Source organism: Mobula hypostoma, chromosome 9, assembly GCF_963921235.1.
Source record: "Mobula hypostoma chromosome 9, sMobHyp1.1, whole genome shotgun sequence".
In the NCBI taxonomy this organism is placed as follows: domain Eukaryota; kingdom Metazoa; phylum Chordata; class Chondrichthyes; order Myliobatiformes; family Myliobatidae; genus Mobula; species Mobula hypostoma.
Window position 1 is genome coordinate 149,558,054 of NC_086105.1, and position 14,279 is coordinate 149,572,332.

General features: G+C 44.9%; 1 protein-coding gene across 1 annotated transcript in view; it reads right to left on the minus strand.

Moving 5' to 3' along the window:
• Window positions 1-13,943, minus strand: part of atp6v0cb (ATPase H+ transporting V0 subunit cb) — a 29,334-nt gene extending 15,391 nt beyond the window's left edge. The window contains exon 1 of the mRNA XM_063059454.1: window positions 13,555-13,943. Coding sequence (XP_062915524.1) covers window positions 13,555-13,906 — 352 coding nt within the window. The 5' untranslated portion in view covers window positions 13,907-13,943. The remainder of the gene's footprint in view (window positions 1-13,554) is intronic.
• Window positions 13,944-14,279: the final 336 nt, after the last annotated feature.

Here is a 14,279-nt window from a genome sequence, read left to right on the forward strand (position 1 = left end):
GGGTCTGATCAACACCAGTCAGGTCACCTAGGTGAGGATGTATGTTGTTGAAAGACCTGAAACACCTGACGACCCCAGGTAACATCACTGATGATGTGCCCTAGCTTAGCATCATGCAGGTGTTTCTGTAAGAATAAGAATCCACCACATCTATAGAAGTTCAAAGTTTTAGATGACATGCTGGATCTGTGTTAACTTCCAAGTTTGCTTGTGCTGTTCTGAAGCACAGATACACACGCCCTGGTTTGTTAATCATTAATGTGGTTGGCTTGGTCAATGCCATGCCAGCACAAACCCACCTCAGGATACCAGTGGGATCCTCAGCAACAGTAATACAATTAAGTGACAAGAATACAGTTGGTCTTGGATGTATTTGTGAACATTTCTTACCTGTTAGCAATTGCAAATATTCCACTGAACAAACCAAGCCACATGCAAGTTATTGATGATTGGGACAGCACTATGAGTAAACCCAGTCACATTTCACCAACCCAAACCACCTTATGCTAGGAGTAACCCAACTATTGGGGATTCCACCCCTCCCCCTTGCCTTGGAGAAGGCCTATTCTGTCTTGTTGCCAACAGTCATCTAACCAATTCAGTGTAGTGGTTAGCACAATTTTGCAACACCAGTAATTATGATACTATTTCTGTATGTTCCCCCTGTGACTGAGCATGCTGTTAGTGCCAGAAGCATGATGACGCTTACAGGCAGCCTCCAGCACCTCCTCGACCGTCGATCGTTGACTAAAACAATGCATTTCACTGTTTCAATGGGCATGTGACAAATGTTGTGTAGACCACAGCCTCATTACGCAGGGTCACCTGCTGTAGCTGCCCAAGGAGAAGATACTAGAGGCTGTGGGGGGGGGGGGGGAGAAAGAGGGCACTGGCATAGCAGGACTGCTGCTGGTGCTATCCCACCAGTGTTCACTCAGTGAAAGACAAGCTGCATTGCATTCATCTCCAGTTGAACTAGCAAGCGATGAGCAAATGCTGCATACTTGTGTTGGCAGAAACATGGCTCCAGGACATCATATACACCTTTAATCTACAGGCCATGAGACTCAGGGAACTTGGACTTTTTAATAACCATTTTTCTACCTTAATTACTGTATATGCTATTGTGCTTTGTACTAAGTGACTGGTGAAACTGTGTTTTGCACTTTGGCCTGAGGAACATGTTTTGTTTGGCTGTATGTGTATGGTTGAATGACAAACTTGATCCAATTCCTCTACTGATCCATAGTTGGAGCAAGAAATTACACAAGCTGGGAGTCCCTGAGAAGCCAGTGGCTGGGGACGAGTTTTCAATGTGTACAATAGCAGTGATGGGAATAGACCAACTAGAGCGAGGTAAAGTGTGTTTGTCATTTTGTAAAAAAACCAGGAAGATTCCACTGTTTGTCATCTTGTATGACATAACTTGGCTAAACATGACTAATCCAGGAGTACAGAACTTCAGTATTGCAACGAAGATGTTGTTTCTCTAGAGCAGGGGCCCCAACCTTTATGCCATGGACCCCCACGATTAACAAGAGTCTGAGGACACAGGGTTGCGATCCCCTGATCTTGGGGGTTTTGCCAAACCCAACAATTTCTTGACGCGTGAAATCAGGTTCATGGGTTTAGTGAGTGAGGACAGGAGACGCTCACTACCAGCAAGTCAGTTAACTATTTACAGGACAAGAAAGACGAAGCATTCAGTAAACTCAAGTTACAGTTACAAATACTTATCTAAATTGATCACTCAAATTGGCAGGTCAAGACTGTGGTAAATACTTAGTGTGCCGAGGCCCTCTTTACTGCAATACTGACCAAGCCCATGGTGACCCAGAGAATATAGAGAGCTTGTGGTCTCCACTCGCTAAATTTAAACTACTGGCAACACAACATCAACTAAATGGTAGCCAGTGCAAGGGGCTGCATCATGACTGAAATTGACAAAAAATAGACTGAGGACCTTGAGGGCACACTGAATAATTCAGGCAGCCATCACATTTCTGAATAATTGCAGAATCAACACAAACCATTTGAGGACAATGTTATCAAGTTGTGAAATGTCAGCATGGTTAATACCGAGACTCCAGGACCACTTCCTCTACCCATATAACAACTCCAGTAGTCCTGTGACTTGGACCATGATGCAACACTGCAGTAGGAACTTCAATGTTGCCTCACATTAGAGGAGAAATTTCCCAATAGACAAGCCACCAGATTTCCCAAGAGTACTAGTCAATCAGATGGAGCAAACAAATCTAAGTAGACATTGATGCCTGGTGTCAAATTCAGCTCAGACATTCAATGTTTCATTTTATCCTGAGAGAACTGGTCACAAAGCATTCCTGTAATTAGTGACCTTTTACAAGCAGATGTTGCTACAGTGCAGTCGAGGCCTATTCAGTCAAACCCCAGTATTTGAGATACAGCATTTTGAGCAGTGCCTGGTTTAACCAGTCTAATAACAGGGCAATTTACAATGACCAATTAACCTACTAACCAGTAGGTTTTGGATCTGTGGAGGAAACCAGAGCACCTGGAGGTAAGCCACACAGTCATGGGAATAACTGCTTATAAACAGTGGTGGAAATTGAACCTGGGTCACTGGTACTGTAAAGCATTGTGCTAACCACTATGCTACCACACCACCAATTACAATTCAGCAATTTCCAAAGGTTAAGTGTACTCATCTTGTTACTGACCCCCTCAAATTTCATGAAAGATGCAAAGAAAGAGCACTAATTGGTCTCAATTTCCTATGGGCAGAGAATCCTTCAAGACTTGACGCTGCAACCTACAGACCAAAACTCACTGACAGCCATAACTGCACAGACTGGTTTTGAAGCAGTCAAGTACATAAAGCTACCCCATTAGCATTCTAACTGGCTGCATCTGTTTGGTATGGAGGGGCTACTGCACAGCATTAATATAAACTGCCAGTTCCACCATCAGCACTAGTCTCAACATTCAGGACATCAAGGATCTCATCACATCAGCCACGACATGCCCTCTGCTCATTGCTACCAGCAGCAAGTACAGGAGCCTGAAGGCAAACACAATTCAGGAACTGCTTATCCCCCCACTACCCCATTTCTGAATGATCATTGAACCGATGAACATGACCTCACTACTCCACCCCCCCCACTCTTCTTCTACTAAAAATTTTTTAAAATACAAGTTTATTGTAGCTTACACACACAAAAAATGCTGGTGAACGCAGCAGGCCAGGCAGCATGAAAGATGTGCTTAGTGGTGGGATCCTGTTGGAGGTGGCAGAAGTTATGGAGAAACAGGATCCCACTACTAAGCACACCTCCCGCTTTCCCGGGGGCCCCGCTTTCCGCAGGGATCGCTCCCTACGCAACTCCCTTGTCCATTCGCTCCCCCCCATCCCTTCCCACCAATCTCCCTCCCAGCACTTACCCTTGTAGGCAGAACAAGTGCTACACATGCCCTTACACTTCCTCCCTCACCACCATTCAGGGCCCCAGACAGTCCTTCCAGGTGAGGCAACACTTCATCTGATAGTCAGCTGGGGTGATATACTGCATCCAGTGCTCCCGATGTGGCCTTCTATATATTGGCAAGACCCAACGCAGGCTGGGAGACCGTTTCATTGAACACCTATGCTGTCCGCCAAAGAAAGCAGGATCTCCCAGTGGCCACACATTTTAATTCCATGTCCCATTCCCATTCTGACATGTCTATCCACAGTCTCCTCTACTGTAAAGATGAAGCCACACTCAGGTTGGAGGAACACTTTATATTCCGTCTGGGTAGCCTCCAACCTGATGGCATGAACATTGACTTCTCCAACTTCCGTTAATGCCCCACCTCCCCTTCGTACCCCATCCCTTATTTGTCCCTCTCAATATAACTCCTTGCCCATCCTCTGGGCTCCCCTCCCCCCTTTTTTCCCTTGGCCTCCCATCCCATGATCCTCTCCCTTCTCCAGCCTCATCCCTTTTGTCAATCAACTTTCCAGCTTTTAGCTCCATCCCTCCCCGTCTTCTATCATTTCAGATCTCCCCCTCCCACTTTCAAATCTCTTACTATCTCTTTTTCCAGTTAGTCCTGACGAAGGTCTCGGCCCAAAATGTCGACTGTACCTCTTCCTATAGATGCTGCCTGGCCTGCTGTGTTCACCAGCTTTTTTGTGCATGTTGCTTGAATTTCCAGCATCTGCAGATTTCCTTGCGTTTGCGTTATTGTAGCTTAGTTTTTAAATGTACTGTTGCTGCATAGCAAATTTCACAACACATGCCAGTGATATTAAACCAGACTCCAATTAGTTCACTATTCATAATGCTGATAGACTAATAAAGACACTAGAATTTAACTGTATTCCCAAATGAATTCAGACATTGAAATCTGTTGAGGACACAGTCAAAGCCACAAAATGCAGTGGTTAGAAAAACACACGATTTGAGTTTCTGCACATTGGGTGCCTACAGTTTTTTTAAAAAATTGTCTCTATTGGGTTCTTGTTTTGTGGCTGCCTGCAGGAGACGAATGCAGGGTTGCATGTGGAATACGTACTTTGCCAATAAATGGACTTTGAATGCAATTACAGCTCAGGGTATCGGAGTTCAAACTCTAAGACTGTCTGTAGAGTTTGTATATTCTCCTTGTGAACGCATGGGTTTTCTCCGGGTGCTCGGACTTCCTCCCACAGTGAGTAAGTAGGTTTATCAGTCATTGTAAATCGCCCTGTCCCATGCTACATCTCTAAATAACAGAGAGAAGTCCATTCTGATTCCAGCAAGGACACCACATCCCACAGGAGAAATATCAAACAGTATTCTGCTGACGCTGGGATTCCAGAGCAATACTAAATACTGTAGAAACTCAGGTCTGGCAGCATCTATGGAAATGAACAGTTGACATTAAGTTGAGACTTCATCAGGACCTTCTGAAAACACCCTCTCCACAGACACTAACCTGTTAAGAATCCAGCATTCAGTATTACCACAGAGCATTAAATTCTAAGTGACCACATCAGGACAATTTAAAGCCCACTCAGAGCACGACAGCAAAGAAACAAGACTGGTTAACCAGTTTACCATCACCTGAAACAGGACTCAGTAAGAACCTTCTGAAAAATCCTTCACAGTTCAATGGAAATAAATGTCATTTCCCCATAACCCATTTAATTTGTGCCAAGCAACACACACAGAAAATGCTGGTGAACGCAGCAGGCCAGGCAGGCACCCTTCATCAGGACTAAGGCTCTCAGCCCGAAACGTCGACTGTACCTCTTCCTATAGATGCTGTCTGGCCTGCTGCGTTCACCAGCATTTTTTCGTGTTGCTTGAATTTCTAGCATCTGCAGATTTCCTCATGTTTTCTTTTGTAATCTGTGCCAAACTATTTTTCCTTGCCTAGTCCCAGCTAATAACTAGCTCATTCTCCCAAACTTAAATGTAGCCCAAAACTAATCCCAAAATCTGAAGCTTTTCAACATATCCACAGCAAACTGAGGAAACAGTCAGTGCTTGAGATATGGCCCAAAGACCTGTGCTCCTGTGGCATTGCTACTCCATCACCTTTACCCTCTGCCCTCCCCATGTTTACAAAAGATCATTCTACATTTGGCTTTAATTAGTCCTAAAATTCTTTGATCTCCATTTACCCCATCTGTATTCCTTTGTTTCCTCACACTGCTGCATCACATCTTTCAGAGCAAGTTTGGCCACAATAGCCTAAAGTTTTGTCAGTCAAAACTGTGGCATGCTGCTTGTCAAACTAAAAATCATCCATTTATCAAACTTTGTAGACGGTTGAAGGTCAACCCACGTTACGAAGAAAACCAGCTGTTTATTCACATTGTGCCTTTACATTCTCTAACATCTGGAAAGTGACCAGCTTTCTAGAAACTATTCTGCTTGGTCAGATTTGTTAACCAATTTCATAGCTCATTAACTCAAGATACAATGGCAGGGCATTTGAGCAGCAAACTCAATTATCATCTCTATCTACAGATGAGGTTAAAATTTCAGGACAAGTAGATTATATAAACAAGCTTAAATACACTAACAACATGAATTCTGCAGATGCTGGAAATTCAAGCAACACACATCAAAGTTGCTGGTGAACGCAGCAGGCCAGGCAGCATCTCTAGGAAGAGGTACAGTCAGGACGAAGGGTCTCGGCCTGAAACGTCGACTGTACCTCTTCCTAGAGATGCTGCCTGGCCTACTGCGTTCACCAGCAACTTTGATGTGTTGCTTAAATACACTAGTTTAAAATTTAACCATTTTACAGAAAAGGTAATTAGCAAGTTTTAAAATTACAGTTCAGAATCTTCAAGTGCCAAGGGAAGAAAACTGGGTAACACAGCAGACTCAATGCCTGCAGCTATCTGCAAGGAGATGGCACGTTCTCCCCACCTCCCACACACCAAAGACCGTGTTGGAGCTGGTAAATTGTGGGCACGCTGTGTTGGCACCAGAAGTGTGGTGGCGAGAGTAGGGATGCAATGATGAGCTTCAAGGCACCGCTGAGGCCTCACCTTGAGTATTGTGAACTGTTCTGGGCCCCTCATCCAAGAGAAGATGAGCCGGCATTGGAGAGGGTTCAGATGAGGGTCACAAGAATGATTCCAGAAATGAAAGTTATCACACAAGGAATATTTGTTAGCACTGCATCTATACTCACTGGAATTTAGACTAGGGAGAGTCTCATTGAATCCTTTTGAATGCTGAAAGGCCTAGACAGTAGATATGGAAAGGATGTTTCCCATGGCGAGGAAGTCTAGGACAAGAGGGCACAGCCTCAGGATAGAGGGAAGTCCATTTGAAACAGATGCAAAGAAATTTCTTTAGCCAGAGGGTGGTGAATTTGTGAAATTTGTTACCACAGGCAGCTGTGGAGGCCAGGTTGATGGATTTATTTAAGGCAGAGATTGATTGATGCAGTGTACAATCAAGAACCTAAGGTTTTGGGGAGAAGGCCAAGGAGTGGGGAGGATCAGCCATGATTGAATGGCAGAGCAGACTTGATGGGCCAAATGGCCTAATTCTGCTCCCATGTCAATGGTCTTATGGGCACTTGCTGGCTATACCCAGCTATCCTCAGACTGTTAGTCAATGACACAAACACTATTTTTCAGTATTTTTTGATATATATGATAATAAAACTAATCTTCACCAAGGAAAGAATTGGGAGGCCCATTCAAATGTCTTAAGTATGAAGTCATTTATATACAAGGCACAGACCACAAATCAACTGGGTAATAGACTCATAGGAACAGGGGATGTGTAGCACATGACCTCAAATGGTATCTCTGATCTGGATCAAGCAGTCCATGTTCACTCAAACTTGAAGTGAAAACAAGGGGCAATTCAAATTCTGTTATAGCAACAAATCACAACAGAACAGAATAGCTTAAAAAAGCAACACAAAATGCTGAAGAACTCAGCAGGCCAGTCATCTTCGATTACTTGGACTGTAGCCCTGTAATGGTCATTCAAGTACACATGAACTGTTCAAATTTGTTACAACTATGCAAATTTTCAAACACTGGCCCATCCTCTCCAATCCTATTAATTACCCAAACACAGCCTCTTGTCCCCGAACTATTTATATTACCCAGAATGAATGAGTTCTCTCAAAAGTTCTAAATCATTATCAAATTACATGCATATCACCACATACAACCCAAGATGTTTTCTTGCATGCCAATACAGTAAATTCAAGAAATAAAATCAAAGATCACACATTATAGACAAACCACCAATGTGCAAAGCACAAGAAAAAAATAAAAATATCAAGAATGAGATGGAGTCCTTGAACACTACCTCACTATTTCATTTGCATATATATAGTAATTTATAGCCATCTGTTCAAAATTAAACCTCTACCTCAATATTCCAATCCTCAAACATCTCCTTTGCACATTCTCAAATACAAGCCATCTTTTCTTGTAATGTGGTTCAATACTCAACCAATCAGCACAACCCAACACTTGCTTTGAATGACTCAGCTTCTGGACAGGGAGGGGCCAGATTGGTAAGGAGATCCTTCAATTACTGGAATAGTGCAGCATCCCAGGGCAAGCACTATGCAAATGCCTTTTTTAAAAAAAAATAAATGCAATTTAACACCAAACACATTGTCTACAAATGTAGAACTCCACCTGGCTGTAAAAAGATTGGCTCTGGGTTTTGATGAGATGTAGTTGCTAGCCCCATGCCCACAGAAGTTCCAAAGACCTCATCCCTGAGGGGGAAGGATCTTCAATAAGCTACACCCAGGGGTAACTAGAAAGATCGGCCCAGTACAGATGACTCCAGAGTTGCTGTCGGCAGCCTGTGCTATTGTAGGGCAATGGCTGTAAGTATAATGTACAAATGAAAAGACATTGCCTGGTTTATCCTTTCAATATTCTGAATAAAGTTACAATCAGATTTAATATTACTGGCACATCATGAAATTTGTTATTTTGTGGCAGTGGTAATTACAATAAATAACCTATAAATTACAAGTATATACAAAATTAAATTAATGCAAGAAGAGCAAAACTTTAAAAAGTGAGGTAGTGTTCATGAGTTCACTGAACATTTAGAAATCCAATTGTGGAAGAGAAACTGTTCCTGAAATGTGTGTTTTCAGACTACCTCCTTCAATGGTAGGAATGAGAGGAGGGCACGTCCATAATGGAGGCTTTCTTCCGAGGCATTCCCAGTGCTGGGGAGGTTAGTGCCCATGGAGCTGGTCACGTTTACAACTTATTCTGACTTCTCCCCTTCTTTTCCAACCCCGATGAAGTATCTCTGCCTGAAATACCGTGTTTACTCTTTTCCATAGATGCCACCTGATTGGACAAGTTCCTCCAGCATTTTGTGCACACTGATTCAGATTTCTAGCATCTTCAGATTCTCATATTTGAGTTTACAACTTTCAATTTTAGTTTAAAAGCTCAGGCCTGAATATGAACTGACCTGCTACTTTAAAGATATGGTGGATCTGTCACCAAGATTCCATTATTTCATCATACTTCATGGTTACAACACCACCTGTTATTTTTACTCTTGCTTATTGCATCCTTCATGAGAACTCATTCTCAACACAAGGCTTTGCTTTCATTCCAATCTGGTGGATCCACCGTGTTGTCATCCCTGCATGGCCAGCATTTAGACATGCCCATTCTCTAGTATTCCTCATACTCCAATCATTCTAAGTGACAAAGTTTTAATCTCAGCATTCATTCCCACTGAGCTGCTCTAGACCTTCCATCTGGATGCAACAGTTGAAGTTAGTACGGGTCTATGGGACTCAGCAGAACAGTTCAGCATGGACTAGAGGGGCCAAAGGGCCCATTTCTGTACTATAATGTTCTAGTACTGAAATACAAAGCTAACTAGTTTAGTAATTTTAGGGAGTCTCCACAATTCTTAAATTCACTAGATAGCTGAAAGTATATTCAGCAAGTTAAAAACAATGAATTTAGTATTTAAGGAAAGCATTCTCAAAGGGAGTAAAATGAGTAACAACTCAAGAAACTAAACCGAACCAGTTTAACCAGTATTCATTCAGTTACTTCCCTATTATCAAAATATTTCACTTTCAAGGGAGGGAGTCTTTTGTTGTGCAACAAATAAGTTAAAAACTTAGACACATTAACAAGTCACATTCGTCTTTATGGAATACTTGATTTTACTTCAGCTGCATTTGGTGGGATGTTCTATTCTAAACCTGCTTTAACAAGTCTCAACCAAAGATAACTTTAGCCATTGGAAAGAGCTTGTTAAAACAACTCAGGACAAGATTTGATAGTTGATTCAATCTTCACCTACCTTTGTAACAACAGTACAAAATTCTTTTGATCAACGTCAAGGTTAGGGGGAACATTCCGCTTATTTGCCTGTAATCCGCTAAGGATTCAATGCCTTCCACCACAACAGGAAATGACCAGGTTAATGGTAAATTGAGATGCGTGAACAATTGAGATCAGAATATCAAGCAACCTGGCAAATCATTCAACTTAACCAAACAGGCTTAATTTCAGCAAATTACATTAATGAGAAGGTAGCCACAATATTTAAACTTTAAGCTATTCTACACTCCAGTGCAAATACTTGGAAAGCAGCATTCCAAACAATCTCACCACCCCTCCAGATCATTTTTAGCTGATTTCTTCAGGGGAAGAATTTCACTCACCAACATTGAACTGCTCCCTCAACCAGTCCTTAGACTCACTTTCAAGAACTCATCTCATGTTGTCAATATACATATATTTGTTTTTGCAAAGTTCATCATCCTCTGCAAACTGATTGTTTGCCCATCTCATGCACTCTCATTAATTCTATGTTTATTTGTATTTACTGTGAATACCTGAAAGAAAGTGAATCTCAGGGTTGTACAAAGTGACATCATTTCCCCCCCCCCATAGATGCTGTCTGAGGTGCTGAGTCCCTACAGCCCAAATAATTAAGGTGGAGTTTCCAATAAGTAGAGATGACAAGTTTGAGGACTCTACAGGAAAACAGACAAGGTTATAATCAGAGCGCCACAAGCTTAAGTGACAGCTACATTAAAGTCACGTACTGCTAATTGATGTTTGTACATCTAGATGGAAAGCACCATACTCAACCACCAATGAGGAAAGTGCATGGTCAGAATAGAAAAGCAGAATTTGATTTTGGCAAAGGCTCACATTTAAGCTGTTACACAAATTTTCTCCAAAACATGAATAACTTGGTCATTGCCACCAGTAAACTGAAGAAAGTGATGCAACATCTAGCATATGACACCGCCACTTCTGAAGTGAAAATTCCCCCCAGGATATCAGATGCAGCAAGATCATGAAATACCCAATTAGTGCATAAAACTCTAGAGCAGTTAAACAAAAAGTGTTTTGTCAAGTCCACAAGCCAGCTACTACAATTCAAGGACAGTGCAACATGAACCAGAGATGATGCTAACAGCAGCTGCATCAAAATTGTTTAATAGGTTCATTTTAAGATCAATTATATAGTATACAACCCGAAATTCATACCATTCAGACATCCACAAAAGAAACCCTATAGAATGAATGATAGAAACAATGAAGCCCCAAAGCCCCCCTTCCTTCACACAAGAATCTACATTTAAGCCTTTGTTAGCTCTGAAGTGTAATCCTTAGGACATTACTGTGAGATCACATGGAACACAAGTCAAACTCCACATCGTGACCAGACAATCTACTCAATAAAGTCAACTGAGGCAAATATTGACCAGGGCTATCTGAATTCAAGGAATGTCATATTTCAGGAACAAACCTAATTAAATATCCACTCCAAAGACACCACCAATGGCTACACGAGTAAAGTAGACTGATGCTGAAATATCAAGTGCTATTAACTAAATGGAGGCAAATTACTGCAGTTAAAGGCTGTATGTTAACAGCCCAAGTCCAATCAAAGACAACATAACCAGTTACTGTCCAGTTCTGTTACAAATCAAACCATCAGTTGCTGCTCACATCTTAAGCCTTCCATAAACAAATTCTGCAGATGCTGGAAATCTAAGCAACACGATTCTAGAGGAAGTCAGCGACATCTATGGAAATGAATGAACAGTCAACATTTTGGACCGGGATGCATGTATTTTGAGCTATGGCTAACAGTAGCCAAAGTTAATTGTGGGAAGAATGACTGCTCTATAGGCCAAAAGTTTTGTATAGACTTGTCTTTTCCTTAATTTTGCGTAGGGCTAGTAAAGTTCATTGGTAAATTATGAATTTCTTCATCACTGACATGATTCTTGAAGTCAGCTGGGCAAACTATAGCTACCTTGCTTGTTAAAACTGCAGATAAATCATAAACACAAGAAATTCTTCAAAATGTTGGAAGAACACAGGTCAGACAAGTGTTAATCACAACTTTCAATGAGACCACCTTGAAGAATTAAAATGGGAGAAAGTGGGAGGACTAGACCATGGCAAAAGAGGTTTAAAAAAACCTTACTTTGGACCCTGGCATAACAAACAAACCTTTAAACAGGATTGGCCACTCTCCACACTATGCCAATACAATACAAATCCCATTTTCAAAGGAAAGGGATTTATTCAAAAGGTAACAAGCTCCTAAATTACATGCCAGTCACAGCTCTTCTGCAGTTACCAGCAACACAACAAATGATCTCTGCTGGAAAATAGCCACGCTTTAAAGATTCTGATTTCAACATCCCAATAAAATTACAATGTCAATGTCATCAGGTCAGAGACGTGACGCTCATTCTGCGATGGCTCAGGGACAGAATTATTCTTTGAAAATGCAGGGTTATTTCCGAATCAGAGAGTAAAATGTTGCAGTCCACGTAGGCGAGACCGCGCACCCGCACCGAGTCATATGACCGACTCGGGACGGTCGCTCCGGAAATTGCCGAGCGTCGCCCGCCTCCGCTCTGCAGCACCGAGATTGCCGGCGGAGACACCCGAGCGCCCCGTTGCCGGTCACGGAAAGTGCCGAGCCGTCCGCCGTCGTCAGGTGACCGAGGGGAGAGTCCGCCGCAGGCCCGGCGCCGGGACGGGGCGACACGTCCACGGAGACGCCGAGATGGCTCGGAGTGCGGAAGCATTTAAACCCCGAGAGCTGGGGGTGTCCTCACCGATACCGAACCGAGCGTACCCGGGGTGCCAAACCGCGGAACATGCCCCAAAACACCAGTACCACTACCACCGTCCACCCTCAGTCCGCCTCCTGCCCACCCTTACCACCACGTCTGCTCCTCACTCACCCCCTGGTCCGGGCCCCCCATTCCCCTCTCGGTGACCTCCACCCCAAACCCCACGGTCTGCACCCCCACACACTCCCCCCCCCCAGCCCGGCCTTACCCTCCCCAACGCCATGCACCACCAGTTACCCCCCCCAAAAAAACACACAGCTCCAGGGTACACCTGCCCATACCCCCCACTATCACACATCCCCGAGTCTCCCCCCCATGAACACCACGTACCCCCTCCCTGACCACTGAGCACCACGTACCCCCCACCCTCCCAAAACACACAGCTCCGGGGTACACCTGCCCACACCCCCACTATCACACATCCCCGAGTCTCCCCCCCCATGAACACCACGTACCCCCACCCTCACTACTGAACACCACGTACCCCCCACCCTCCCAAAACACACAGCTCCAGCGTACACCTGCCCACACCCCCACTATCACACATCCCCGAGTCTCCCCCCCAATGAACACCACGTACCCCCACCCTTCCTCACCACATACCCCCCCACCCTCTCTACTGAACACCACGTACCCCCCCACCCTCCCAAAACACACAGCTCCAGGGTACACCTGCCCACACCCCCACTATCACACTTCCTCGAGTCTCCCCCCCATGAACACCACATACCCCCCACCCTCACCACGTACCCCCACTCGCCCTGACACCACGTACCCCCACCCTTCCTCACCACTGAGCACCACGTACCCCCCACCCTCCTTCCCTCCCTCACCACGTACCCCCCACCCTCCTTCCCTCCCTCACCCCCTCACCACCTCACCACGTACCCCCACCTACTCTTACCACTGAGCACCACGTACTCCCTCCCTTACTGCCCGACTCACCACTGAACACCATGGCGGCCGAGGCGCCGATCACGCCGAAGAAGGGAGAGTACTCGGGAGATTCGGGAGTGGACATCTTGTCAGCGGCTTTCGCAGCGGGCGTAGGGAGGCCTAGGCACGACCTGCTCCAGGAGGCGGGCACAAAGCGGGCTAGGGGCTGGTGGCTGCCGACTGAGGCGCTGCGAATCCTCCCTCCGGTCCCGACGCCGCTCCGCACTCGGTCGCTCCGTCCCGGCTGCGCCCTAAATACCGACTCGGACAAAATGGCGGCGCGGGCCCCCACGTGACCGCGCCCGGGGACTCTACCACCGGCGTACGGGTGGGGGGAGCGTCCGCGGCTGCCTATCGCCATCCTGACCTGTGCTCTGCCGCCAGCTCTGCCGCCTCCATCGTCTGCAAATTACTGCTAGTAATATCCGCAGGAATAGCTTCAAACATGCATGTGTTGTTGTTATGTTTATTTTCCTGCCGGGCTGCCTGCCTGCGCCCCCTCTCTCCGTGGCTAAGGGAGATGCTGTCAATTAATAGGGAGATCACCAGAGATGGGGAGGGTGACAGGGAGAATTGGGCATGGATGGGGCAGGTTACAGAGAATGCAGGCGCTTGGCATTGGATGGGGCAGGTTACAGAGAATGCAGGCACTGGATGGGGCAGGTTACAGAGAATGCAGGCGCTTGGCATTGGATGGGGCAGGTTACAGAGAATGCAGGCGCTTGGCACTGGAT